This window comes from Condylura cristata, unplaced genomic scaffold (genome assembly GCF_000260355.1).
Source record: "Condylura cristata isolate star-nosed mole 26May11 unplaced genomic scaffold, ConCri1.0 scaffold00052, whole genome shotgun sequence".
NCBI lineage: Eukaryota > Metazoa > Chordata > Mammalia > Eulipotyphla > Talpidae > Condylura > Condylura cristata.
Window position 1 is genome coordinate 676157 of NW_004567153.1, and position 26963 is coordinate 703119.

General features: G+C 47.1%; 1 protein-coding gene across 1 annotated transcript in view; it reads left to right on the forward strand.

Moving 5' to 3' along the window:
* Window positions 1-26963, forward strand: part of GMDS (GDP-mannose 4,6-dehydratase) — a 322854-nt gene that overhangs the window by 101284 nt on the left and 194607 nt on the right. Inside the window, exons 5-6 of the mRNA XM_012734285.1 lie at window positions 10015-10207; window positions 11139-11243. Coding sequence (XP_012589739.1) covers window positions 10015-10207; window positions 11139-11243 — 298 coding nt within the window. The remainder of the gene's footprint in view (window positions 1-10014; window positions 10208-11138; window positions 11244-26963) is intronic.

The following is a 26963-nucleotide window of genomic DNA, read 5'->3' on the forward strand; positions in this document are numbered from 1 at the left end:
GCCCCACGGCCCAGCCGGCCCTGCTCCTCTCCGCGGGCCTGGGGGCGGGAAGGTGCGGGTGGGGCGACGGATGCGGAGAGTGCGTGTGGAAGCAGCGTCCCGTCTGCGTCCTGCTGGCTCTCCTTCTCTCTTCTTTGCTTTTTCAGATGTATGTTTGCACCTAGATTGTTGGATTCCGTTTACAGTCCGTATTTATTAAATCATTCTACTTTTTCCATCTCGTTGGTGTCCCTGTGGACTTCCCACCACCCGCTCACCCATGTGCCATCACCAGTCCCGTGTGCTCTTCCCACCCCAGTTTTGATCCTGCTCCCCTCTCTGTCCCTGCAGAATGTCTCTCGGTTATAGTTGTTTGTGGTTTTTGTTTTTACTTTATTACAATTGCTTTTCTCTCTCTCTCTCTCTGACCCATTACACTCCTGCTAAGAGTGAAACCATCAGTATTTTTCTTTTTCTTTCTGGCTTATTTCACTGAGCATGACCCCCTCCAGCTCCACCCATGTTGCACAAATGGCATGAGCTTATCTTTTTGATTGCTGAGTAATATTCCATTGTACACATACATATTTATATACACATATATACTCACACACCACATCTTCTTGATCCAGTCACCTATTTTGGGGCATAGTGGTTGGTTCCACATCTTCCCTGTTGTAAACAGAGCAGTAATGAACATGGGGTGCAGGTGTCTTTTTGAATCAGTGTGTTTTTGTGTCCTTTGGGTAGACCCCAGGAGGGGGATTGCTGGGTCCTACGGAAGCTCCGTTTTCCTGCTGGCTGTTCTAGGAGACACATTCTTCCCAGATAAGCCAAGTAAGGCTTTGTGCGGGTGTCTTCCTTGGCGCCACCCAGGCTGGTCCTAGAGCGACCCCCTTGGCCTCCTGTCTGGCGTGGCCCCAGCCGGAGCAGTAGCAGCTGCCTCCTCCCCAGCGCCGCGCTCTGAGTCCGTGTCCACTTCCCAGCTCTCGGACAGGTCGCGCAGCGCTCTCCGCTTCTTCTCTTGCCACTTTAGAGTCCTAAAAGGTGTTGCATTGGCTACTGCCTGGTAACCGGCTAAGGGCCTAGGTCCCTTTGACTTCCACAGTGCCACATCTGCTCTAATGAATGTCCCCAGACTTCCACCGCTGTTTTCAGGAACACTACAGGGAAACACCCTGGCCCTGTGCCCCTCAATGCACAGAGCCCCTGGAGACGCCCAGACCATCTTCTGAAATCTGGGGGCACCCTGACTGTCCTTGCTACCCACTTTTTGGGGCACAGCCCCCTGCCATCAGTGGTGTCTCTGGCCCAGGACTCCCCCTGCCCCGCCCCCCCAGCACCAGGCCCTGCTGTAGACAGCTCACTGGCTCCTGAAGCCAGGGGAGGGGTGAAGTGGAGGGGAGCCCACATCAGTGACCCCTGGTCACGGCCTTGTTGCTCCCCCATCTCCGGGGTAATGACTAGGGAGATTTCACCCCAAAGAGATAGAGCCCTAAACTTAGGTGAGGTGGGGTGCAGTGGGGAGCAGTTGTGGCGAGGACAGATTACTGTCTTCTCTCCTTTGAAGACGGAGCTGTGATACATTTTAGCTGCATTCTGTATCACAGAGACTGGTGTAGAAACTAAGCGTCAGTTTTTCCTAGCACCACCATGGAAACGATCTTCAGAATTACGAAAAGCCATCCTCAGCATACACTCCCATAGGCAACCTGATTCGAAATCACAGCTACTCGGTTTTTCGAAAAGCGAAGCATCACCCTGCTATTAAACCGCATAGAAAACCCCCACCCCCGGGTGCCCGGGTCCAGTTTGTGGTGACAGAAGGCATCATTATGGGCACAGAACATCGTGGCGCAAAGACAGCGTGCGTGTGTGCTTGGCTGTTTCCCTTCTCTGTTACCTCTTCCCTTGTGTTAATCGCAGCTTCACTCCTAGCTGACTGTGACCTGGGCGGGCTCCCAATTGCTTGAAGCTTCGGGCCTTCCGACTGGAGCCCCTGACTCACAGGCCTGTCGTGAGGGCTCCGTGGCGAGCGCCGCAGCCAGGGCCTGGCATCCGCCGAGCTCCAGGCGCCGGACAGCCAGTGCTGCCTTTCCGCTCTGACGTGGAGCCCTGCGTGCGGGAGCCGCCTTCACGCAGGACTGCGGCCTGATGTTGCCACCCCCTCGCCTGCTTCATTTCTCTCCTAATTCGCTCGGCGTCATTGAACGTCCTGCGGACTTGACTTCTTGCTATCGGCTCCTCCCCGTCTCTTCCGTCCTTGCAGAGCAGCGAGCTTTGCCTGTTCGCGTCTTGGTGCCGTGAAGTGCGCCGTCAGTACTTGCTGAAGGAGCGATCAGCACATGTAAGGGTGGTGAAGTGATAGTCTGGAAAATACTACGACTCAAAGTATTGTGAAGCAAGAAAGTGGAAGGGAGATAAAACGAAAGAAACTCCCAAGTCCATCAAAGGGACACTTCAACCTCAGAGGGCTTTAAAATTTGGAGTATATTGTGTATGTCCATAGATGCAGGTGAGTTAAAAACTGGTTGAAAGTTTAAAAAAAAAAAAAAGAAAACTCATGGACATTTTAAAATGTCCTTTCCCCCCCTGCAGCCCCAGTCTTTCCCCCGTGACACAAAAAGGAAACATGAACGGGTTGTCTTTTTCACATCTTGGTTCCTGAGTCACCGGAGCTGCAGGCATAGTGGGATCGAGGAGCACGACCATCACTTACCCCCGGGCTCAGGAGCTCCTCAGATAGCAAAAGTGCTTCTCGCCCTGCGGCTGGTTTGCTGTGCCTGTTCTGTCTGACAGAGCGCAGGGCTGAGTCTCCCTCCCCGGGAGAGACGCCGCCGCGATACTCACCAGCATTCTGACCTTCCTGCCACCACCCGGCCCCCCGCTCGCCAGTCCTGGGTGGCTTAAAGCTAAAACAGTGGGAAGAGTTGGTTGAAGTCCGCAGTAAACAGGAGGAAGGGGTGGGCGAGGTGGCAGGTCAAAGTCGTGTGTCCTTTCTGGCCTTACTCCTTGCTACTAATGGCCCTTTAGCTTCTGGACTGTGCTGGCCCTGAACCAAGGCTGCACTGGTGGCTTAGAATTTCCCTCTATCGCCCATATTGGGAATCTCTAGGTCTGCTCAGTGCCTTCTTACCCAGCATCTTGACGCTTACCCCCGCGAAGCTGTGCCGCTATGTATCTCTTTTATAGTTTCTTATTAAAACAAACAAGATTCAGTTTTCAGGTTGTCCTGTGTAGCTTTTTGCACCTTCCTTTCATTGGCTGGGGGATTCTCTGCTGATCCTGGTTTCAGGCAGCAAACCTGCACCGAGACCCACCTCCTGAGGTGCTTTCATTCCTCTTCCCAGGGCCCACAGACCCAGACCTGCGTCCCTGCTGGTTCTAGCCGTGAGTGCCGGTGGGGTGCAGCTCTGGCCTCGCTCCCTGCTTCGTGTCTGAGGCGCGCGTCTTGAGCCCGGACTGCGCAGATCTCTGCTTTTAATTTTCTTCTTTTAAATTCCGCTATTGCTGTGCTTACAGTGGCATGGACGGGACACAAAGCACAGCCCTGCATCTTACCGTGTTGTCTTGAGTGACTCACATCGAAGTGTTGCAACTATAGCTGGAAGCGCTGGGAGCTTGTTGGAGACTGTTGCTGGGAGAGCCCAGGTCACGAGAGACCCGGGTCATCAGCTGATGAGCACACCTGTGCCGGATGCGAGGTCCCCCGGTGTCACTGCATGTGTCCAGTGGTGCCCGGGTGTCCTGTACCCCAGGGCCCCTGGCTCCCGGTGGCACATCTCGCTGCATTCTACACTCACTGTCTGGAATGGAGCCTCGAGTGTGCTCTCCATCGCTCCAGTCTGTGGAATTGAGGTTTGCTGGAAACGGGCATGGCTGCTCGGTTACTGAAAAGTAAGGGCTGGGGAGGACTTTCGGAGAAGAGCGAAGACAGGGAGGCAGCTCTCCTTGCCTGTTGGCTAGAAACAAAGTGATGACTCGAGTTTTAACCCTTTAAGTAGTGGTTACCAGTAACCGACTGTCACTTTCTGTTTCTCATTCACCAGCCCCACATGCACTCACCTTTTAGCGACTCCGAGTGAATGTAGTGGACATCATGATTTCTCACTGGTCGTCTGCGACATTCTCAGCACGGTGCAGGCCGTCCTTAGCACTCGTTGGCTCTCGAGTGCCAGTCAGCCTGAGTCAACTGCCTGCATTTCAGTTTGCTTCTTGGGTCGGGAACAGCTCGGCATTTACTACTGTTCCTACCTACCTGCTCCAGGTAGCAGTTTGAGAACTGCAGCCCCCCCCCCCCCCCCAGCACGCTGGAGGTGGACGTGGTGTTCCGGGCCCACATCTCTTCCTGCCCCTGCAGCCCCTGTGGCCTTCTCCACAGCTGCTTGCGCTTCTCATTGCCTTTGGGCCCTTAAACCTCACCTTGACCTCCCTTGAGCATTATTACGGTTTTATTTCCGTTAGGTGAATTCCCCTTCCCTCCTCTTTCCCCCATGCCGCAGGCCAGCCCACCACACAATCCTTGTTTGTTAAGGTTCTCCCACCTGGGTCTTTCAATAAAATGTTTTCACAAAATATCTAGGTTTCTCGTGGGGGGTTCCTTCAACACGTCTTCTGTATATCTATCTCCCCATGGCATAGGTCCTTTTTGTGTGTCTGTTATTCCTCTAAAATTGATTTACAGTGTGCTGATTTTCTAAGAAAGAGTAGGTCAGGAGAATGGAGGGGAGCATTGTGGGAAACCTAACCTGATGGTCATTTACAGTGTAGGGGGCCTCTCTCCCCTGCCTCCAGTAAGCAGTGCTGGACTCCAGCTGGGCACCCTACAGCCATTTGCATTCTGCCACCGGGAAGGGCTCCCTTCCACGAGACCACCCTCCACTTCAGAAGCCACAGGTTGGAATTTCCCAGGAATCCCTCCTTGTTTTTCAGATGCCAATCACAAGGCCAGCTGTCACCTTCTGACCGCTGACTATAGATCAGATATTCCCACAACCTACACAGCATCAAGTGATTTGCTAGTGCGTCTTCCAGGATATTGGGAATCCATGCACTCATTAGATTACTGCTCTATTAGAAAAATATTAAAGGATATGACTCAACAGCCAGATAAGTAGATACAAAGATCCAGGTGTGGAGAAAGTACAGATACTTCCTAATACTAATGAAAACTACAGATGTTAGTTGTTTCACAACTGAAGTAACTTAATTATTTTGTCTGTATGGACATCACCCCAAATTACCATAGCCTGAGTGTGATTAGCAGCAGGTGTTAAAGCCCTTAGTCATCTCTGGATTACCATCAACAAATACTGTTAATCCCTTATTTTAGTATTTAAAAGTTCCTGGCTAAATACTCCTTATTTAATTAATCTCCCTATGCATTTTTGTGCCAGTACTCTCTGCCAGCAGAGAGCTTGGAGGTAATTTTGCATATGTGTGGTGAAAATAATGCAGAATTTTAAAGTTTGTAAAAAGTATAAGTAGATCTCTTTTTTTTAAAAGAAGATTATTTATGCACAGAGAACTGGGGTACAGGCCAGAGGCACAGGAGCAGTGAGAGGATTCACCAGCAACAGAGCCGGGAGCAGAACAGGCAGATCGACGAAGAACACTGCTGAGGGGAGCAGCGGGCGGGTCAGGAGAGGTCTGCCGCGCCCTGGGGTCACCTCCGGGGCTGGGGATCGAAGGGTCGAACTCTTGCTGAAGTGGCTGCGGCTAGCTTCCTAGTGCTGTGCTTTAACCCATTGTGCCACCAGGGAGGGCCCCAAAAGTATAAAGTAGATTTCAAAAAGTTAATTTAATTATTCACTTTTTGATTAATGTTTACAACTCCAGTGTCACATTAATACCTAGTAGTTTTCTAACTATTAAGTAGTTACTACTAAGTAGTTACTGTTAAGTAGTTTTGATTTTTATTGAGCTCACACTATACATAAAAATAAACTGAAGCTGACTAATAAACGTTAGGTGTAATAAAGAAAACATAGGAGTAAGTCTTCATGCTCTGGATTCAATGAGCCCTTCTAAGGTATGGCAGCAAAAGCACAGTAACAAAAGACAAATTAGGTGAATTGGACTTCTGGGCTTCGAAAGGACTCTAGTAAAACATTGAACTATTGTATACCTTAAAGGAAAACAGTGTTATATGTCAGCTCTATCTGAATAAAGCTGAGAGGAAAAGAAAGTGAAAAGACAACTCTCATAATGGGAGAAAATGACAAGTCATGTTGACAAGAGATTTTTATCCAAAATGTAAAGAACATTTTTAAGTCAGTAATGGGAAGATAAGTAGCCCAACCTTGAAAAGGACAAAGGATCTGTTTTTTTTTATTAATAAAAAGAAATTATAGATATACATATATCTTGTGCTCTCCTCCCCCCTGTTTTGATCCTCTTCCTTCTTCTCCCCTGCAGTATGTCTCCAATGTACAGTTTGCTTGCTAGTTTTGTATATTTTGCACTCTACCCCTTCTGAGGATTTCTTATATGCCTCCTATAAGTGAAACTATCCAGTATTTTTCTTTATTGAGAAGGGCCAAGGATCTGAATACACACAACTCTAAATAAATAAGCAAGTAAATAAGCACATGAAAAGATGCTCAGCATTATTAGTCATCACTATGAGAAATCACAATGAGAAATTCATAGGGAATTGAAAAGTTAATTGCCAATGCAACGAACCCCCACTTGACAAAGCAATCTTAAGCAATTTTTGAAAAAGAACAAAGCCAGAGACATCACATTCCCTAATTTCAAACTATGTTACAAAGCTGTTAAAATCAAAGCAACATGGTACTAGCACAAACACAGATCAACAGAACATAATAGAGAACCCAGAAATACACCCACATATATGTGGTGAATTAATTTAGGACAAAGCAAATAAGAACATACAGTGGGGAAAGAAAATTTCTTCAGTGACTGATGCTCAGAAAACTGCTCGATACCACTGTCTCACCCCACATGTAATATTAACGCTAAATGGAGCAGACTTGAAAGGAAGGCCTAGAGCCATAAAACTAGAAGAAAACTCAGGCAATAAACTCCTCAGCATCAGTCTCATCTCTGCATTGATTTTTTATTTTGCCGCCAAAAGCAAAGGCAATGAAAACCAAAACAAATTAGCGGAGCTCTGTGGAGCTGAAAAGCTTCTGAGCCGCTGTGGAAAGCATTGGCAAAGTGGAAGGACACCTTACAGAATGGTGGAAATATTTACAAATCCTATATCTAATAGCAGATTAATATCCAGGTTATATAGAGAACTCTTACAATTCAGTGACAGAAAACCAGCCAATGAAAAAATGGGTAGAGGATCTGAATAGACATTTTCCCAAAGACACAAATGGCTAGCAGTGGATAGGTAAAAATGTGCTTAGAGTTGCAAATCATCAGGGAAATGCAAATAAAAACCACAATGAGATATTATTTCATACCTGTAAGAACAGCTGTCATCAAAAGGACAAGAAATACCAAGTGTTGGTAAGGATGTGGAGACAAGGCAATCTTGCAGTTTTGTTTGTGGTAATGTAAATTGGTACAGCTACTGTGAAACAACATGGTGATTTCTCAAAAGATTAAAAATAGAACAACCATATAAGCCAACAATTCCACTTCTGTGTATTTAGCCAAGGGAAATGAAAACACTGACTCAAAATGATTTATGCTTGCCCACGTTTATTGCCATATTATTTACAGGAGCCAAGACATAGAAATGGTGTGTGTGTGTTTTGAGTGTGTAAAATATATAGATACTATGGAATATTATCCAGCCATAGAAAAAACAAAATATGACCACATTTGCAAACATGGTTGAATCTGGAGGGCATTATGCTAAATGTGATAAGTCAGACAAAGGCCAAAAACTGTATGATATCAGTTGCTAGAGGCTGGAGGTTGAGTTTGTGTGAAATGGGTGAAAGGGAATCAAAAGATACAAACTTACACTTATAGAAGAAATCATGGGAATATAATACTGTCTATTTAGAGACTGCTGAGGGGACTCTTTAAAGTTTTCCTCATAAGAAAACATTGTAACTACGTGCTAGTAGAGGTTAACCTGACTTATTAATGTGGTTAACTAGACTTTCTGTGGTGATCCACTACTTTGTAGTATAGACATCTACCCAACTGTTGTGTTGGATACCTGAAAATCTAAGTGTTATATGGCAGTTATATATTCATTCCTAAAAAGCCACAGTGAGAGAACATGTCACAACCACTAGAGTGTCTATGATTACAAAGACCGATCACAAAAAGTGTATTATAGTTTGTGAAGAAATTAAAATCCCCATCCTCTTCTGGTGAGAATGTGAAATGGTGGAACCACTTTAGAAAACAGCCTGGCAGCTCCTCAAAATGTTAATTAAACTTAGTGTTAGCAAATGACTCTGCTCCTACGTGTGTATATAGGAAAAATGAAAACATGCTGTGTGGCTATAAAAGCCCACCTGTGATTTGATTCCATGAAATGCCAGTATAGGTAGAAGCAGAGAAACAGAAAGCAGCTTTATGGCTGTTAGGGTGGAGATGGGGAGATGGGAAATTATGGCTAATGAGTATAGAGTTTCTTTTTAGGGTGATGAAAATGGTCCAGAGTAAGATAGTGGTGGTGATTGCTACATGCTGTGAACACTGCACCCACTGAGTCATAAACTTCAAAAGAGTGAATTTCTCAGTGTGTAAGTTTTATTACAATATAATGTTATTTGAAAAAAATAAAGTAGCTGCCCTATCCCCCATTCTGCTTTCTTGTCTTTGAAAGATCGTGGATGGAACATCCTGTGTTGCTGTTCCATCTTGTGGCTGCCACATGCGCTTTACTCAAAGACCCAGGTGACATGGGTCTTTGGTTCTTACTCAAAGGCCAGTGTGACCCAAGTTGCCTGGTGGTCAGGGGGTCTTGGGGAGCAGTTGCCCAAGTTCCCTGGATATCTGTGTGCAGACAAGCAGCTCAGGGGACACTCAGTGATCCTGAGGGCCAGCAGTCTCACTCACCCTAGAAAAGGGTTTTACCAGGTTATGGATAAGATCACTCACCAGGCAATAGAGAAGCTTATTTGATTCGTGCTACTGTGTTGGAGCTGTGAACAAACAAGTGACAAAGAACTTCTGCCATATTATCTTACGTGATTTGAATATTAGATTATTATTACTACCTCCTGTTCTTAGAAGTCACTCAGTTCAGTATGCATTAACATCTTGTTGTATTCAGCATCTCCTAATCAAAAGATTACATATATGTATACTATATTAGTCATTTTTAAAAAGATTTTATTTTTTATTTGTTTATGCATATAAGAACTAGTGTGTAGGCCAGAGGTTCAGGGGGTGGGAGGATTCAGCAGAGACTGAGTGGGGAGAACAAACAGATCTACTGAAATACGCTGCTGATGGCAGCAGCAGGTAAAACAGGAGAGGTCTGCTGCACCACGTGGGCAGCTCCCTGGCAGGGGATTGCACTCACATATCAGTGGCTGGCTATAGCTTGATGGTGCTGACACTTTAACCTTTGCACCAACAGGGAGACTGGAGAATTGTTCATTAAAGAAAGACCTTTATTCATTAAAGATCGAACATTAGACTATGATTTTTAAAATCAGCTCTGTCCTAAAGCTCATGTTCTCAAACTTCTCTGCACATTAAAAGCACCTGGACCTCATTAACGGTGTGGATTTTCTAGATTATTCCCCACCAAGAGACTGGGTTAATCTGAATTGTTAAGGAATACCCTAGATGATCTGAGGAGTGGGGTGGGAGCGTGGGTTACTCTGAGAAACACCCTGCTGGAGACTTCTAGAATTAGGAGTAACGCGTGTGGTTACAGCAGTCTTCATGCTGCTTAGATTATAGGTGTTTCTGGGGGAACTTTGCAGCAGCTTGATGTTAGAAATCTACCCAAACTCTCATTCTCTACAAGAACATACCATTTCCTCCCAGACATAACAGAAGGAGAAACCGTGCAAAGTTTTGGTTACTGCTGCCAGCTTCTTTGTCGTCCACTTACTCAGCGCTTTCTCCACCTGCTGCTCCCAGATTTCATTTGACCTGGCTGAATACACTGCAGATGTGGATGGCGTCGGCACTCTGCGGCTCCTGGATGCAGTCAAGACCTGTGGCCTCATCGACTCTGTGAAGTTCTACCAAGCCTCCACCAGTGAGCTTTATGGGAAAGTGCAAGAAATCCCGCAGAAGGAGACCACTCCTTTCTATCCTCGGTCCCCTTACGGTGCGTCTGCCCTGTGGGAGTGGGCTGTGCGTGTGTGTGTCTGTTTGTGTCTCATGGCTGAAGTCATCTGGGTGTGAGATGAACATTGACATGACTGAAGTGACCAGACTTGTTGAGAAACATACTTTTCTCTGTTGCTAGCTATGAGCATTCGCTGCCACCCTCTAGGGCAAAGTTTCCACCTCCGTTCCCCACCCCCCGGTCATCCAGCCCTTCCTCCACATCACTTTACAAGGAAGAGCACACCCTACACTTTTTTTTTTTTGACCCTGCTGATGTGAGATTGTGCAGAAGTGAGAAGGTTTGACGTGTTTCACTCTCCCACTAAAAGTTTTCCTGAGCAAAATCCAGAAGAGGGTCTATACAACAAAACATCACAAAACAAACAATTATAAACCAGAGAGATTCTACAGGGGAGGAGGACAGAGAGGGATCAGAAGGAGGAAGGAATGTGGGGGCTATGGCGATGATGGGTGGGGAGGGGGGAAGTAAATGTTGTTAAATGAACAGTAATGTAAATAGATTCATAAAAAAATTAAAAATCTACAAATGCAAAAAAAGATATTGGAAGTAAATTTCAAAATAATAGAATATTAGGATTCCATATGTTTCACCAATTCCTTAAACCTAAGAAAGAGGGACTAAGACCTAGAAAGTTCCATTTAATACACTTTACGTGTGACTGTTGGGTTCAGTGGGTTTCAGAGCAGTGGGTTTCAGAGCAAGAACTGTAGATTTTACAGAAGTTAAGAAACTCTCCAGTAACCTCTGTGCTCATGATTAGCCGGCAAAGGAGCCTTTACTGTGTCTTTGACTTTCTTTGTGTCTTTTTCTGTCACGATTGTGCAGCTCGTTACTTGTTTAGAAGATGCGTGAGAAACACTGTCTTTCATAACAAACTTCATTGTCTTTAAAACAATTGTCCCCACAGGGGCAGCCAAGCTCTATGCCTACTGGATTGTGGTGAACTTCCGCGAGGCGTATAACCTCTTTGCAGTGAACGGCATTCTCTTCAATCACGAGAGCCCCAGACGAGGTTAGTAACAATATTCAAGGAAAAGAGGCCTGTAGATTTCACGACACCCAGAGAGCTGGGTGTGGTCTCCATAGGTGTGCCAGGGGACAGGGAACTTTTCCATCTAGTTTGTGACTGTCAAAAGCAGTCAATGAAGAAACGCAAATCCGGCCTTAGTTACCACATTTGTTAGGTCCAGAGTGTTGCAATTGGCCCATTTTCCTTGGTATGGCGTATAGAGCATGTTTCCAAGCTCAGTTTCTTTAGAGTTCCCATATGCATGTAAGAACACAAGCAGAAAAGAGGTGTTTGTTTCTGGAAGTCACTCTTCTTCACAGTCTCCTTGATTCACTGACCACTTGCTGTTCTTTCTTTGCATCCCATTAGCAGATACCCAGAAATTACTTTGCTTCAAGAATCGTCTTTAAAATACTTGATTCTTATATTTAGGATCATTGTCTTATCCCCCTCCCTTCCCCTCCCTCCAGGAAACCATATTTGTTTGCATTAACTTGTTGCTTTTTCATGTTGTCAGCGAGACCGCTAGAACATGGTGTGTCAAATACCACATTTAAAGGAAGAAAATGTGTACTGTCATCATTAATTCTGATTTACAGGAGTGTGAGGAGTCTACAAAACGTGCATGCTAGTCCAAGTCAAAAATCACACAGTCGAATTCTAGGGACTGTGATCACTTAGCCTTTAGCTTGAGCATAAACAAGAAGTCCAGCCTGCTAAGTTGTTTTGTGCTCAACAAGCAGCAATGCTTATAATTTTTTAAGTGAACTTTTATGTGACTGGATAGCCACATAATCAAACCAACAAGCCGCGGGGAGAGATTAAAGTGACAGGTTTACAAAGGTATCTTTACTGTCCATGCATATTTATTTTATAATTGCGTAAGTTTAAAACTCCCACGATGGGCTGTTAAAGCCCAGGAACTCAGCCTGTCCTCTCTGCTGCCCAAAAGGAAAACAAATTAACAAGCAGCCAGAAACATTGCTTTAATTAATTTTGTGGTTCTGGTTTCTTTAGTCCAGGAAAAAGGAAAAGAGCATCTCGGCTGTCCTTGCCACCGCTCTGGGTGTGGTGGGCATTCAGGAGTCAGTTCAGGAGGTGATGGTCACCTCACCTCTTTGGCCATCACATATGGTGACTTGCGTGTTGTTGTTAGGATAGAAAAAATCATTCTTAGCTACAGAACGAAAAGGTGAAGTTAAATATAATCCCTCCACACACACACACACACACACACACAATAGATCCTGTGTTTATATACCTCATAACATAACTGTTTTTTGCATTGTTAATGTTGATTACTTGCTTTCTTAAAAAAATTTCTTACTTCTAAAGTAACATTTCTTTAAAAAAAAAAAAGTTGGAAAGTAGCTTTTGCACTGTAACTGTGGCAGTTCCAGATGTTCTTCATTGAGAGTCAGCATGTGTCCATACTACCTCAAGGTCACCATAAAAGTCTGTATCTCTCCTTCCACGCCCTGGTTCCTTTTCATTTAAGAGAGAAGAGAACAGCGGAGAAGGATCAAAGGGGAAGAGGAAAGTGGAAGGCCCCTCCCTCACACTGACTCCCAGCTCTCTCTTTAGACTCCCGCTCCCCTTCAAACTGCCCCAGCTTGAACACACAGATAAGGCTCTTTTGGGGTACCGCTCTGCACCTGGGATTTTGGTTAAGTGTTTGTTACACACCTCAATCGTAGCATCACCCTTAGTTATAGTAACCATGTAGAAATCAATGATAATTCATTTACATAATCAAATAATGAAAAATTTATAGAGCTACATATGGAAATGAACTAGAGGCATCCAGTGTAATACTTGCTATCTGGTAATTCTTACAGCCTTTCTTGGGACTGGAAAATCAGTTTTGCTATTAAATCAGTCTGAGAATTATAATAACGTTTTGCCACAATTAGCTGGTATTTTCTATGGGGATTCTTCGCCAGACCGAGCGTTTAAATCCCTGATGTGAAGACTGTGTTGTTCGCTAAGGTCAGCCGTGCCTACCTGTCAGTGTTTAGTGGATATTTTTAAATGAGCAAATAAAAGGTCACCTCATGTATCAGTAAAACTGCACTAACAGGAAAGCCAGGAAGTCTGTTAGATATCAGTGAGAATTTATAAGGTACAGTCGAACCCCCCCTTTCTCCACGGGGGCCATGTTCCAAGATCTCCCACGGGCCACCTGAAACCTCGGACACATGCTGTGGCTTCCTGTGTGTACGTGTGTCCTTGTGATGAAGTGTCACATAACTTAGGCCCAATAAGAAGTCAGCATCAATAACTGAATTATTATTATTATTATTAATTATTGCTGAAAGTGGTAACAGTGCCCTGGAGAGAAAGGCACGCGACGTGGTCTCTTTCGAGTCTTACTGTACGTAACGGTGTGAGGCCACGTTCACTGTGGGTCACAAACCAAGCAACGCAGCCTGCCGGGAAGGGCGACGGCTGTGGTGGTCACGCAGATGTTGTTACTGGTCGCGTGATTAGAGGCCGTGACAGTAACAAACCGCCCTGAAATGGAGATTAAGGCTGATTTACCTGGCTAACCAGCTCGACTTCATTTTTACATTTTAAGCGTGCACTAGCTCTCCATCTTCCTTTGCCCACTTACCACGGAGGCAGGCGCGGGGCTGCATCTTGAGCTGCTCCGTGGTAGGTCATCACCACACCCGACTTCTCGCACCCAAACTGACGCAGCTTTGGGGTACACGTGCTTGTCTGCTAATGAGAAACAGTTGACGAAGTCCCTTTGATTGGGTGATCAAACACACCATGAACATTTCAGATGAAAAAGTATAGGACCAGAATTTTTCTTCAAAGATTTTTGTTTATGCTTACAGAAGTGGGGTACAGGCCAGAAGTGTGATGGGTGAGAGGATTCCCCAGAGACAGAGCGGGGAGCAGAACAGGCAGATCGACGAAGCACACTGCTGAGGGGCGCAGCGGGCGGGTCAGGAGAGGTCTGCCGCGCCCTGGGGGTCACTCCCTGGCCGGAGATCGAGCTCATGCTGCAGTGGCTTCAGAGAGCTTCATACTGCGGTGCTTCCACCCGCTGTAAAATAGCACAGTACTGGCGTGACCTGTGCGGGAACCCCAGGTTCTTTGGGGGGTGCACTGTGAATGCTGTGTAGATAGGTATTGTCAAAGGGATACCGACAAGAAAGAAAGTCCACGCACACGCACACAGACGGCCCTGTGGTGGGCTTGTGCTTCCCACGGACCTGTTTTCCCTCCGTGGGTGCTGCGTCTGGAATTGGAGGCTGCAGACCCAGAGGGCGGGTTAGCGTGACAGCCACAGTAGTAACCATGCGCGGGTCCTCGCTGAACAAAAGGAGGAGTCTCTGTAGTTCTGGACTAAGTTGCACCACGCTAGACATCTCAGGACTGGCCTCCTCGTGTTGATTCTACAAACTCGCAGTTTCTTCCTCTGCCTGGCTCTTCTATTATACATCTCTGTATGCACATGCATACAGGCTCTGCTCACACACAGGTGGATGTGCTGCTTTCTGTTGGAAACACAGACTGACAGATTCTCTGTTTAGGAAGAAAAGGAGATGCTTATCATGTAGAGCTGTTGCATTTCTAGGAGGAAAATGTCATGTGTGAGAACTCATTTTGCTTTTGTTGGTGATTCTTCTTTTTAAAAGATTTACTTATCTATGCGTACAAGAACTGGGGTTAGGCCAGAGGTGTGGGGGCTCAAAGGACTCACCAGACACAGAGTGGGGAGTAGAACAGGTGGAGCCACTGAAATACACCGCTGAGGGGAGCCTCAGGGAGACAGGAGGGGTCTGCTGTGCCTGGGTGTCACCTCTGTGGCCAGCAATTGCACTCATATGTCGGTGGCTGGCTATCGCTTGATGGTGCTGAGACTCTAATCCCTCTGCCACCACGGAGGCCCTGTTGCTTTTTCTTTGAAAAGCTCATCAGTTAATAAGAGCTTGGTGTCAGAAAGTTGTTAAAGATACAAATTAAACTGGAAAAGATATTAAGAAAAAAATTATGAATGAAGATATTAGACTTTCTCTTCAAATGTACTGATCATCATTAGTAAAATCTACTTTTACCTTTAAGGTTACTCTTCACGCCAGCACATTACAGCACGTCTGTTAGGAAAGCTAATATTTCTAGTTCTGATTGGATATTTCATGAAAGGACCTGGTAACAGGATACCTAGGAGTCATCACCTGGATAATTCCACCATTTTGATAATTACGTTTTATTATGTCAGCAGATGATTTTGGCATGTCACAAACAAGTCTGCTGACCTCTAGTAATCATAAATATACGTTAATGGAAGTGTGATTATGTTATGAAAATAAGGGACATTTTGCATGGTTATTAAGGGGGAGCAAAGGTAAAGTGCTTCTCCCTTCTGGTTTCAGAAGATGGAAAAATGGAGTGATTAGATCAAACCTGACTCCATCGTGAACTTTGCTGTAGGTAGCTATGGCGATTCAGGACGAAATGCACTAAACGCTGGGGTCCTTCTTGAAGTTGACTATCGGTGTGCCTGTAGAACTCGTATCTTCTCAGGTTCCCGCAGCTAAGGGCCGTCTGTGCTTCTGAGCGCCTCCCCCGAGCCTGTCCTTGAGGACCAGGCGGCCCGGCGTGTCCTTGGGGAAAGTGCTCTGCTGCCTGGTGTCTGCTCCGTGTCTGCAAGATCCCAGTGGTGTGACCCATTTACCTTTGACTCTCTTTCTGGCGCCACCGATTTTACAGCAGGTCAACTGTCCAGTCTTCTGAGCATGTTTTTCTTGTGCTACGTCTCTTAGTCTGAAGCTCATTAGTCAGTCTGGACAGTGTAGTGACTCCCACTTACAGAATCAAGGAAGAAGCCAAGTTTGGCAGGTGAACCTGCCTCACCGCAGCAGATTACCAGCAGTGAGTCACGTGTGGCAGATGACTTCATGCTCCGGACCCCTTCAGTCTGAGTAAGAAGCCACGGTCCGAGTGATGTCTTCCCTCTCCTCCCACTCTTTTTCTTCTTCTTTGTTTTTCAGTATTTCAGGATGGAGCATTTTCTCAGCTCTGATGAGCTATCGTCTCTTCTCCGTGGATTTTCTCCTTTCCCCCCTCCTTCCCTGTTTGACCCGCACAGAAGTTCTCCACATGCGTGTGCAGCAGGGCGACCCCCCCCAACAGGTTGTCGCCCCTTAAAGCCCCCCACTGCCACCCATTTGCCTCCCAGCAGGCCCCCCTCCTCCACCTCCCTCTTGAAGGAGATTCCTTGCTGGTCTCCCTGTTTGCTCCAGAATTCCGGGGCCAACAAGAGGCTGGTGCTTACTTAGGTGCTGTTTAATTTTGCATTTTGTCCAAAAGAGGAAGCATTTTGTAAAGATCAGTTCCCAGCCGAGGGAATCAGTGCAGCTTGGCCATGAATGTCCCCATCATTGCCAGCATCTAGCATTCGATGATGAAAATATTGAACCCAGGAGCTGTTTTTCTTGTATTTGAGATAAACATCCAATACTCTCAAGGTACTTTTAGATATATTTAAACTAACATGCTTAACATGCACATTTATTTATATGTACATGGAAATTCACAAAAGATCTATTTATTCTAATTAAAAAAATTTTAAAATATGTAATTCACCCACTAATTTCACACACTCTTCCTTTGAAAGGAGCTTTTGAGGAACAGATTTTTAACATCCACTTGTATGTGTCCTCCCTAAATACCCCCAGAATTTATGGGCAAGAAAGGAATTTAAACATCATCCATCCATTTATTTCATCAATGAAGAAACTGCAGCAGCACGAGATTGAGCTGTCCAAGATCATGAACAATGTCAACAGCGAGGCTGGAAATAACCCCGGGGAAGGGAGGAGTAACGTAAACAGCTCATATTTGTGGGAATACCATACGCATATGAATTGTTTAGCTGGAACTGGAGCAAACCCCCATGGAGCAGAACTGGTACTGGGCAAGGGAATGACACTTGTGGAGAAGTTAGAGATTGATCTCTCTGGCTCTTACCTTTTGTACCAGACATTCATCAGTTTGGCTAAAGCCAACATTCCTTTGAGATGTTGAGCAGGAATAAGTATAATAAACTAGCCTCGTAATTTTAAATTATACATGTGCTAGGAGGCAAATAACTTATTTTCAGCATCTTGAACAAGTTGTCATGAGAAGAAATAGAACTAATTCAAAATACATTAAAAGTCCTGTGGCAATAAGAAGTTACACAATACTTTAAATATATCCACAATTAACATTTAAGCCTACCACAAATGGATGGTGTCTGCCACTGTTGAGATATTGGGACATTTTTAGAAGATATAACACTTTCCTCTAAATATGGGCTCATACGAAACCGTACATAGCAGTCTAAACGGGGCATTCACCTGGACTGAGGGAATCCGACATTTTAACGTTCAGGAACTTGTGGTTTTGAACTTGAGCTTTTGGTTTTTTGCTGCCAAATGTTTTGCTTCTTAAAATACATAGTTTTCCATAAATTTTCAGATTTTTAAAAAGCTAAACTCATGCAAAAATTAAATACTTAGGTTACAGTAAAAATTTGAATCATTTCCTGTAAACATTGTTCTTCAATTGTTGCTGTCAAGATGGGATTAATACTCGAGATGGAGGTTCCCAGCTGCAGGTGGAGGAGTCGGGCAGGACGAGCAGGACTTTGCCTCCCAGGGCGCATGTGGCACTATCTGGAGATGTTTGCAGCTGTGCGACTGGGGGTGTACAGGCACCACCAGGCCTGGCTGTCGCAGCCAGAGACTCTCCTGTACAGTCTGCAGCGCACAGGGCAGACCAAGGACAGGCCAGCCCAGGACCTGCCCACCCAAATGTCGGTGGTGTTAGGCATGAGAACCCTGTCCCAAGTGTTGCTACCACCAAATTGAGACACATCACATCTATAAGACTAGGATCTCTCCTTTTTCTTTCCATATCATTTCCTTTGCCATATCATTTCCTTTGTGGTCAACCCTTCATAGACTTTATCAAACAGTTACTGATAAGCAGGAGGGGGGAAAGTGCTGAATTTTTAAAAAGATTTATGTGTGCATACAGAACTGGGTACAGATGAGAACTGGGGTACAGGGGCGGTGAGAGGTTTTGCCAGAGACAGAGCGGGGAGCAGAACAGGCAGATGGATGAAGTCCACTGCTGAGGGAGCAGCGGGTGAGGCAGGAGAGGTCTGCCGCGCCCTGTGGGTCACCTCCGGGGCTGGGGATCGAACTTGCAGTGAAGCGGCTGCAGCCAACTTGCAGTGCTGTGCTTTAACCTGTTAGACCATCGGTGTGGACCAAGTGCTGAATTTTAAGAGCTCCACTGGCAGCCAGTGAAACCATAACTACGCTGGTCTTGTTAGGGTAACCCCAAGTCTAGGGGCCCAGAGAGCAGAGGTGTCTAATCATGAGGGTTCTCCTGACCTCTTGAGCCTGGAGTCACACTCTAGGGACCTACAGGGCCACAGAACGAGGTTGGGACAGGCCCAGGGCCATTCCGCTCCCTCCAGAAGGGATGTGCACACTTGCCGGTGACTGTCACATACAACAGGAACAGAGCTTTGCTTTGCGAGTCAGCTGGGGAGGCCGTGTTCCGGCTTTGGTATTAGGCAGCTCTGAAACAGATTGGGGATCCTCACTTTTAATGTACATGGCGACAGTAGGATTTATGTCAGAGGGTGGCCATGAAAACTTTTCAATTCTTTGAATTCATAGATACACTAGTGTGTAGGGGACAGTCAGTTGCATGACACCCATCAAATACCTGGAACGTGATTTTATGGAACCCCGGCAGAGAGCACCTCTCATTCTGTGTGCGTGTCTGATGATCTTTACGAAACGACTAGGTTAGTATTTGCCTGTCGGACTAGCACATGTAAGTCATGTGCAGCCACAGAAGCCAGGATCAAACCTCCCGACATTTTATTTGTGTTTCTAGATATTAAAGGTGCTTTGTGGTAGGTTGAGAGGCGCATCATAGGCTTAGTTTATTGAAGCAAATCTTAGCAGCCCATTGTGACATGGGGGTGACGTAATCTCATCGTGGTGCCCAGCATGGCATTACAGGTCTGGCACAGCACCCCTGTGTGGAAAGGGCGAGGCCGCCGGCCACTCGTCTCAACACACCGCATCTCGTTGGCCTCGCCGCTCGCCCGCGAGCTGACATCACCGGCTGCCTACTACATTTGCAGACTGGGATTCTTCCCAGATGACACGTCCCCTGCGAGACCACAGAGCATCTGCCCACGTGACTCTCAGCGGAGCGACGAGGTATAACTGCTCGGACAGGAAAGGCCGTCCGGGCGGAGTCAAGTTCTGCCCACCGACCGAAGAGAGGTGGCTGGGATTGCTGAAATTAATTCCAGATTGATTTGTGGATGTTGTGTCATTTCTAGGACACTGACGCGTAAAACCAAACTGACCACTGCCCCGTCTCACACAGCGTAGCCCCGCGGTTAAGCAGGCACACGGCAGCAGCTAAGGGGGCCTCGCCCAGACCTCTTTACCCCTGTGTGACGTCAGGGCCCCCCAGTGGGCGTGGGGTGCCTGGGGGAGGCGCGGTCTTGTGGACAAATCCCGAGGGTGCTTCGTGAAGGAACACGGAGCCTGTGGCATTCTGGCGGATTCCTTTCTTGACTTCTCCCCTGCTAAGGGGACAGAGCCCATCGGGAGGTCAGTCAGCGACCTTCTGGTGGCTACTCATAGGGGTCACACAGAGAGAACCGAAACCTGCCCATGAGGAATGGTTTGACCCAGCAGCTGGGAATGTACTAATGGTGTTCAAAGATGAATTTGGGAAACCACTGAGCTGTTCATGAATTGGGAAAAGAGAAAATTCAGCATTGGAGAATTGCTGCAGTCATGGTGAAGGGTACTTAGAGGGGAGATTCTGGCAGGTTTACTAATGAAATTGGAACCAGGAAAGTAAGAAAAGGAAGATCCATATTTAAAAAAAAAAAAACTTTAGAAAAATAGTAGAACCTTTAACTTAGTTATCCTGTGAGAATTTTATTCAAAAGACAATATACTGTTTTGTTCAAAACAAATTACAAACTAGGCAGCAAAGCATTTCATTTTTTAACTGCAGGAAAAACAAAAAACAAAAAACACCTAAGTAGAATTATAATTTAATCATTACTTAGGTTCCCCCCACAAAGTTAGTGGAGTCAAAGACCTCTTTTCCACATTTTATCATGCATCTTGGTCCCCTTTAATTGGTTTAGGTTCAGGCTCAGGTCCGGATACAGAAGTTTCTGTACCTTGGACATGGATAAGTTCCTGCACTTACGCAGTGAGTGATTTGGCAAGTTCCTCAGCCTAACCTCGGTCCTCATCCGCACGAAGGGGATAACGACCGTTTCCACTCAGGTTTGTTGTGTGCATGAAAGGATGTAACGCGTGGAAGTTAAGAGCACGTGACTCCTACTGCCGCTGCTGTCACCACCTCCACCACCAGCCCGGGCTAGTGATGTTGCGGCGGGGAGCGGTGGGTTGACTTACGCCACCGTAACTGAGAAAATGCAGTAACCGTGCAAGTGGACAACAGATGGGGACATTGGTAAAAAGACAGGCTACTGTCTTTCCTGGCCACGGGCGAGAGTTCAGCTTCCGGAATGTGGTCGCTGACCGTTCAGGTCTTCAGAAACGATAAAGTAACTCACAGAATGTGAGCACAGGCGGTGGGAAGAAGGCTTTGCCTTCGGCTCTTCGTGGGGCGCTCAACTCACTAAGCTCACTTAAAGACTCAGCAGTGAGCGTCCTGGGAGTTCGCCCAAGAGCGAAGCTGGCATCAGAATCAGCTGATGGTGACTCACCCCTTCAAGACTGCTTTTGGCCGGGGCTTCAGCCGATACGAAAACATAATGATCAATTCTGGGAACAGAACCAGCAGGGCGGGCCAAGCCTACGAGGGCCACAGAAAGAGAATCTGCCTGGAACATAGCCAGTTCGTGGCTTAGTTCACTCGTATGGGGCAGGGGGTGGGAGATACTCGTCAGAACCACCGAATGGCCTTCCGAGTTTGTTACACGCTGACACATACACATTGATACTTAGGGTAAGTACAGCCTCAGCTTACCCTGAACCCAGAATACATGTGGGCAGTGTCCCTTGGATGTTGACATCATAGGTACCTATGTACCTACCTCTAAGAGAGAAGAGGTGCAGAAGGCAGAAGTAGTTATTGACATCATAGGTACCTGCCACACATATCTTCAGTTTTTAAAAGAGAAAAAAAGGAAAAAGGTCTCCATTGCACCTTTCCAGCTCCCTTCCCTAGCCCTAGCTGTTCGCAGAACAGTGTGCCCGTCAACATTTCTCCTCAGAGGCCTGCCCTCTCCTCAGACACTGGATCCAAGTATATTTCCCTTTGGGTTCAGCTTACTAATGGTGGCATTCCATTTGCAAAGACTGTTGCAGATTCCGTTGAGGAAATATGTTCCACTGTGAACCTCTCAACCGTTGCTGCTTGACCTACGGGAATCAGGTGGACACATGATCATTCTTCGTGATGATCATCGTCTGTGATGTTGTGGAGTGAGTCCCCTCTGGCCATCTGATCCAAGCCTGCACAGGCAGGGTTCAGACAGACGATCAGGATGGGTTGAGTGAAATTTTTAGGACTGAATAAGCTTTGATATCATATAGGCTGATTTCTGCATGAATGGTCAGTAAGACTTTTACCATATCTAGTAGGCATGAGGTTTCTTCCATGGCATGTGAGCAGGACATACCTGAGAATGAAGTTGCTCAATGAGGTGTGATTAAGGAAGTCAAAACACAAGCATTTTATAAAGAGACTTCCTGGCTGCAGACGAGGTAGATGTCGGCATAATCTTTTCAGCGACATCGGTGTAGCCCCTGGCCCACCTGAGCTTAGAGAAGGCTGGGTCGTGGTCCGCAGGAAACATCTGAAGTCTGGACGTGGCGCGTCTTCAAACCATAGCAGTGAGTTTGTACAGAAGGGAGCGAAACCTTTCGTTGGGGCAGAGCTTCTGAAAGGCACACTGAATTCTTTCACTGGGGGGAGACAGGATGAGTGCCGCTAAGAGCCTCTGCGCTGGCAGGTTCCCAGGGTGGCGGCCACAAACTGCATCTTCTCAGAGATGGGGTAGACAGTTAACCTGTGACATGCAGGGTTGTTTCATAAACTTTGCAACAAAGGGAACTACTCCTGATAGGAAGCAAATCCACAGAGCAGAATATGAGTACAATTTACTCTTCTCTAGCCAGCACTAGGATGAGCTAACTCCCCATAAAAAAAAAAAAAGACATGTCTACCTGTCTCAAAATGAACAGGAGACCCGGAAGGCCTAGGGGCAAGGTACAGGTAGTGAAGGCTGCCACTGGAGAGCTGAAATCACTTCTCCGGGATGGATTTAGGGTAGGGGTGGCAGGAGTCAAGGGCTTCCCCAGCACCCCTAGGAGTGAGCCTCAGCCTCAGAGTGCCGGCAAGAGGTTGTGTGTGCTGGGGAGCCTTGCCTCCTTGGGGCCCAAGCTGGCCCCCGCCCCAGCCCCAGATACACAAACACCTTTTTCTGCCATGGGATGGACCTGTCCTGTGGTCACTCCCCACAGGCTGCTGATAGCATCATTTTTAACGTACTCCCTTTTGCTTGGTGGGATTCTTAGTGCTTCTAAGACTGAAATGTCTGATTTTATTGTGGTCATGTTGGTTTATATCATTTTCCGTGTTTTAGAAATGTGGGATCCTCTCCTCTTCAGTTCGTTGACCGCCAAAGCACCCACAGTCCCAAGTCCTCCCCCATGCTGCCCCTCCCCAACCCCCTCCCCACCATGCTTCAGCTCTGTAGTGAGATTTGTAGGGTTGGTCTTTTTCGTGTGGCTTGATCTAAAGTTTTGTTTGCTTCTTTCTCTATTACCCTTCTAAACGACACCGTGAGACTGGATTCTGTTTTTTTGGAAGATTTATTTACTTATGCATATAAGAACTGGGGTACAGGCCAGGGGTCTGAGGGGGGAGGAGAGGAGTCACCAGAGACAGAGTGGGGAGCAGAACAAGCAGATTGACTGAAATACCCTACTGAGAGGAGCCGTGGGCGAGACAGGAGAGGTCTTCTGTGCCATGTGGGTCACTTCCTTGGCTGGGGATTGAACTCCTGCAGTGGTGTGGACAGCTTCACAGTGCTGTGCTTTAACATGTTGCACCACCAGGGAGGGCCTGAGGCTGGACTCTTTGAACACAAATCATTCTTGAGAGGTCTGTAGAGTGCTCCTCAGCCATGACTTGCATTTAAAAAATGAAATGATGAAGCCAAGTCTAGGAGCAAATTCTTTTACGTGGAGTTGTCCACCTAGTGAACCTAAGAAATGAGGACAGTGAATATGTGACTATCTACCCTGGGAACCTGGTCTTGTACACGATATTTCATAACATGAAGTGCAACTCTTACACAGAGCAGGCAATGTTGCTTGCTTCCTTGGGTGAAAAATAGCATTTGGCCTCATTTGTTTTTGGGGCCTGGCCTCTATTTACTTTCCCGTGACAGGAGAGAAGAACAGAACCTGTATCCCAAGAGCCAGGCGAGGTTACCGACAGAGGAAGGAGACACAGTCAGCTCATTTTATAGACATTTGTCTTGTCCCTACTTTCTATCATGAAGAATTTGAATCAAAGGCCTTTTGAAATTTTTCTTACTTTGCAGTCTTTATACTAGGATGGCGATCAGCCAATCTTGTTTGGTAATGGTACTTTGAACATGAAATTTATATGACATATCCCTGCTTTGCTTCTCAAATTTCACCACAGCCCTGAGTCAAGGTGGAAGCTTAAGAAAAAAGAAAAAATAATCCGAGGGGTTTGAGTAGGAGCATTGTCTGATTGAAGCACAAATGGCACCCTCCTGTGAGGTGGCTGTGGACAACCGCCCCGGAACACAGCCAAGCTGCGGGAGAAGCCAGTGATCTTAATAGATCATTCTATTAAAAAGAGCTAATTTTGAAAGGTGATGGCACCGATTATTTTCATGCAGTTTTCTTCCTGACGTAGGTTGAGTTCTCTCAGATAGAGTTGAGGTATTTTGTTTTTATTGTCTTTGACTGAATGGTGTTGGTTTAAACTGTGCGATTCGGGGCTGGAAGTTTATGCCTCTCCACAGCTGTGTTCCACAGCACGGCCACCACCAGGGCAAAGTGGGTGACCCTTCCGCATGTGTCCCCTCCCCACGGAAGTAACGCTGGTCACAGAGGTGCTGAGAGACCCAGAGGCTGAGGGGAAGCTGACTGGAGTGTGTCGAACAGAGAGGTGCGGCCTGGCGGGGGTCCTGTCTCCACCCTGACATCTGTATTGGGCCTTATGCTCCTGGGGTGCGGGGCCTCGGCAGGCCCTCCCAGTTTCAGTGTTTCGCCCTTCCTGGGAATCAGGATTGTGGTGGCAAAAGAAATAAGAGAACTAAGTTCATTTTATACTAAATTTACCAAGGGAAAGATACATTCCTCTGTAGACTGGAATTCCCTCCTTCCTTTCTCCACCCCACCCCAAAGTGCTCACTGAACCCATGTCACCTGACCGCCACCAGCACTGGGGGGAGACATGGGGCGTGCTGTGCCTTTTTCTTTTTGTTACAGAGGTGACACTGGCTTACCACACTCGGTAGGAATCAGAGGAAGAGGGTCCCCCCATCCACCGACGGGAGCACCCATAGTGCTTACCCCAGAACCTTGGGCCCTTCTCCACTCACTCCACTGCCATCCCTTCTCTGCTACATCAATTCTGCATCGTTTCTAGGCTTTGATTTTTTTAAAAAAAAAGAGGAAATGGGGATGGTAAAAGAGCTGTAGTGACACAGGGAGCCAGAAGAGAAAGGACTAATGGCCACAGAAATAACTTCCACTTAGAATCTCATGCCCTGGCAAATTGGGCATGACGACCCACTCAAGATATTTCTCGATGAAAGACCCAAGAGGTATTTCTAGAAAGCAAGAGAGAGAGACACAGAGAGTGAAAGGGAGAGAGAGACACAGGGGAAGTAATGCTGTCTCTTCAAAAATCTCACAGTTAAGTAAACTGAAAATGTCGCTCCAAGTGTGATAAATGCCAATGGACATGTGCTGGGGGGAGAGCACAGAGGGGAGCACCCCAGCCTGGGGTGGGGACCCTCAAGAGGTCCTCTATGAGGGTCCCCTGAGATATGTCCATGGGTAGCTCCATGGACAGGGGTGTCCCCACAGAGGAGAGAGGAGGGGTGTGCAGGGAAGGAGAAGGGCCGGACTCACCTAGGGCCCTCAGCGCTTAGGACTGGGGTGAACCATGAGGTGGGAGGGGGCCTGGGAAGAGCTAGAAGGTGGCAAAGAAAGAGAGTTGTGACTCCATGCACTTTCAGGGCCAGTATGTTTTTAGAATAGCACAGTGGGGTGCTTAAGGATGAATTGGGGAATAGAAGCCAAAGATGGACTATTGCACCCTCCTAACAGCATCTGAGTTCTCTCTCTTCCCCCTCCTGCACAAGAGCTGAGGTTGGAGCTCGCTCTCCTCTGCTCCTGTCCATAATCACCGTCTCTGAGGCACGGTCACACCCATGTTCACCTCTCCCTGAGTCATTTTCTCCGAAGTCACAAGATCTTTCTCTTCAGGTGTAGAGGCGTAGCTGTTTCCTCCCACCCAGGGAATAAAATCCTCCCAACCTGGAGACCCTTCTCTACCTATAGCAAAAGTCCTCAAAAAGTGCCATCTACACTCTGTCTCTGTCTGTCCCCTTCTCTTGGGGCCCTTTCATTGGGCATCACATTCTCTGATGCTTTGTGACCAGGTCATCTTGACGCTGGCAGGGCCAAGGGCGTGCTCCAGCCTCCGCTCCCTCCGTCCCCACTTGCCTTTGTCCGGATGGGGATAGATGGCTTCCAGCCACTGCTCTCCAGACCTCAAGATTCCACCATTCCCGTTTTCTTGCTCCCTCCCCTCTCTGGAAGGTCCCCACTCATCTTGGGACTTGAAATGCCAGATACATTGTGGTTCCCAAATGTGTCTTTCACAGAGAGTCACCTCTGGAGGCCAGACTCAGAGACTCTCTCTGACTCTAGAGGAAACTCCACCTGGTCAATGGTTCTTGATTTTGTAGGATTTTCATCTTTGTCGGAGCTGGTTTATTTGACTAAGGCAGTGGCTCTCAGTGGGGGCCCACAGTCTCCCCAGGATGCGCTTGACAGTGTCTGGAGACAATTTTGGTTGTCAAGACAACACAAGGTTCGCCACCCACATCTAGCAGGTACAAGTCAGAGGTGCAGCTGAAACACTCCAACATGCACAGGATGAAGGAGCCGTCCAACCTCTAGTGTCATTGTAGTGTCCTCAAAGCTGAGGAACGCGGTCATGAGGACGTGCAGCAGAGTAGACACAGTAGAAGAGGCATGGGGCATTTGGCACGAAAGCAAGCAGCTTGAGCATTTCTCTTTAAACACATGCTGGTGAACAGTTGCCAAAAGGTGGTCGCTGTCCCGACAAATGCTCATTGTGGGCCCTCGGGTCGGCCCGCTCCTCCTGCGAGTGCGCCTGCTGGCCTCTGAGTACCTGCAGTTAAATTGTGTTGATCTTGGCAGGGCCTCGCACGCAATGAGGTAGGAGCTCTCTGATCTCCATCGTCCGCTCAGCCAGCCATGACCTTCCCAGTGTCTCTTCTTTCTACACCCTGTCTGCACCGAGCCACGGCCCAGTCAGCTCTCGGCGGGGTGGCCAGAGATTACCACAGGGGGGAAGGCAGGGCCCCAAGACGGAGGTTCATGTGAGGTTCAG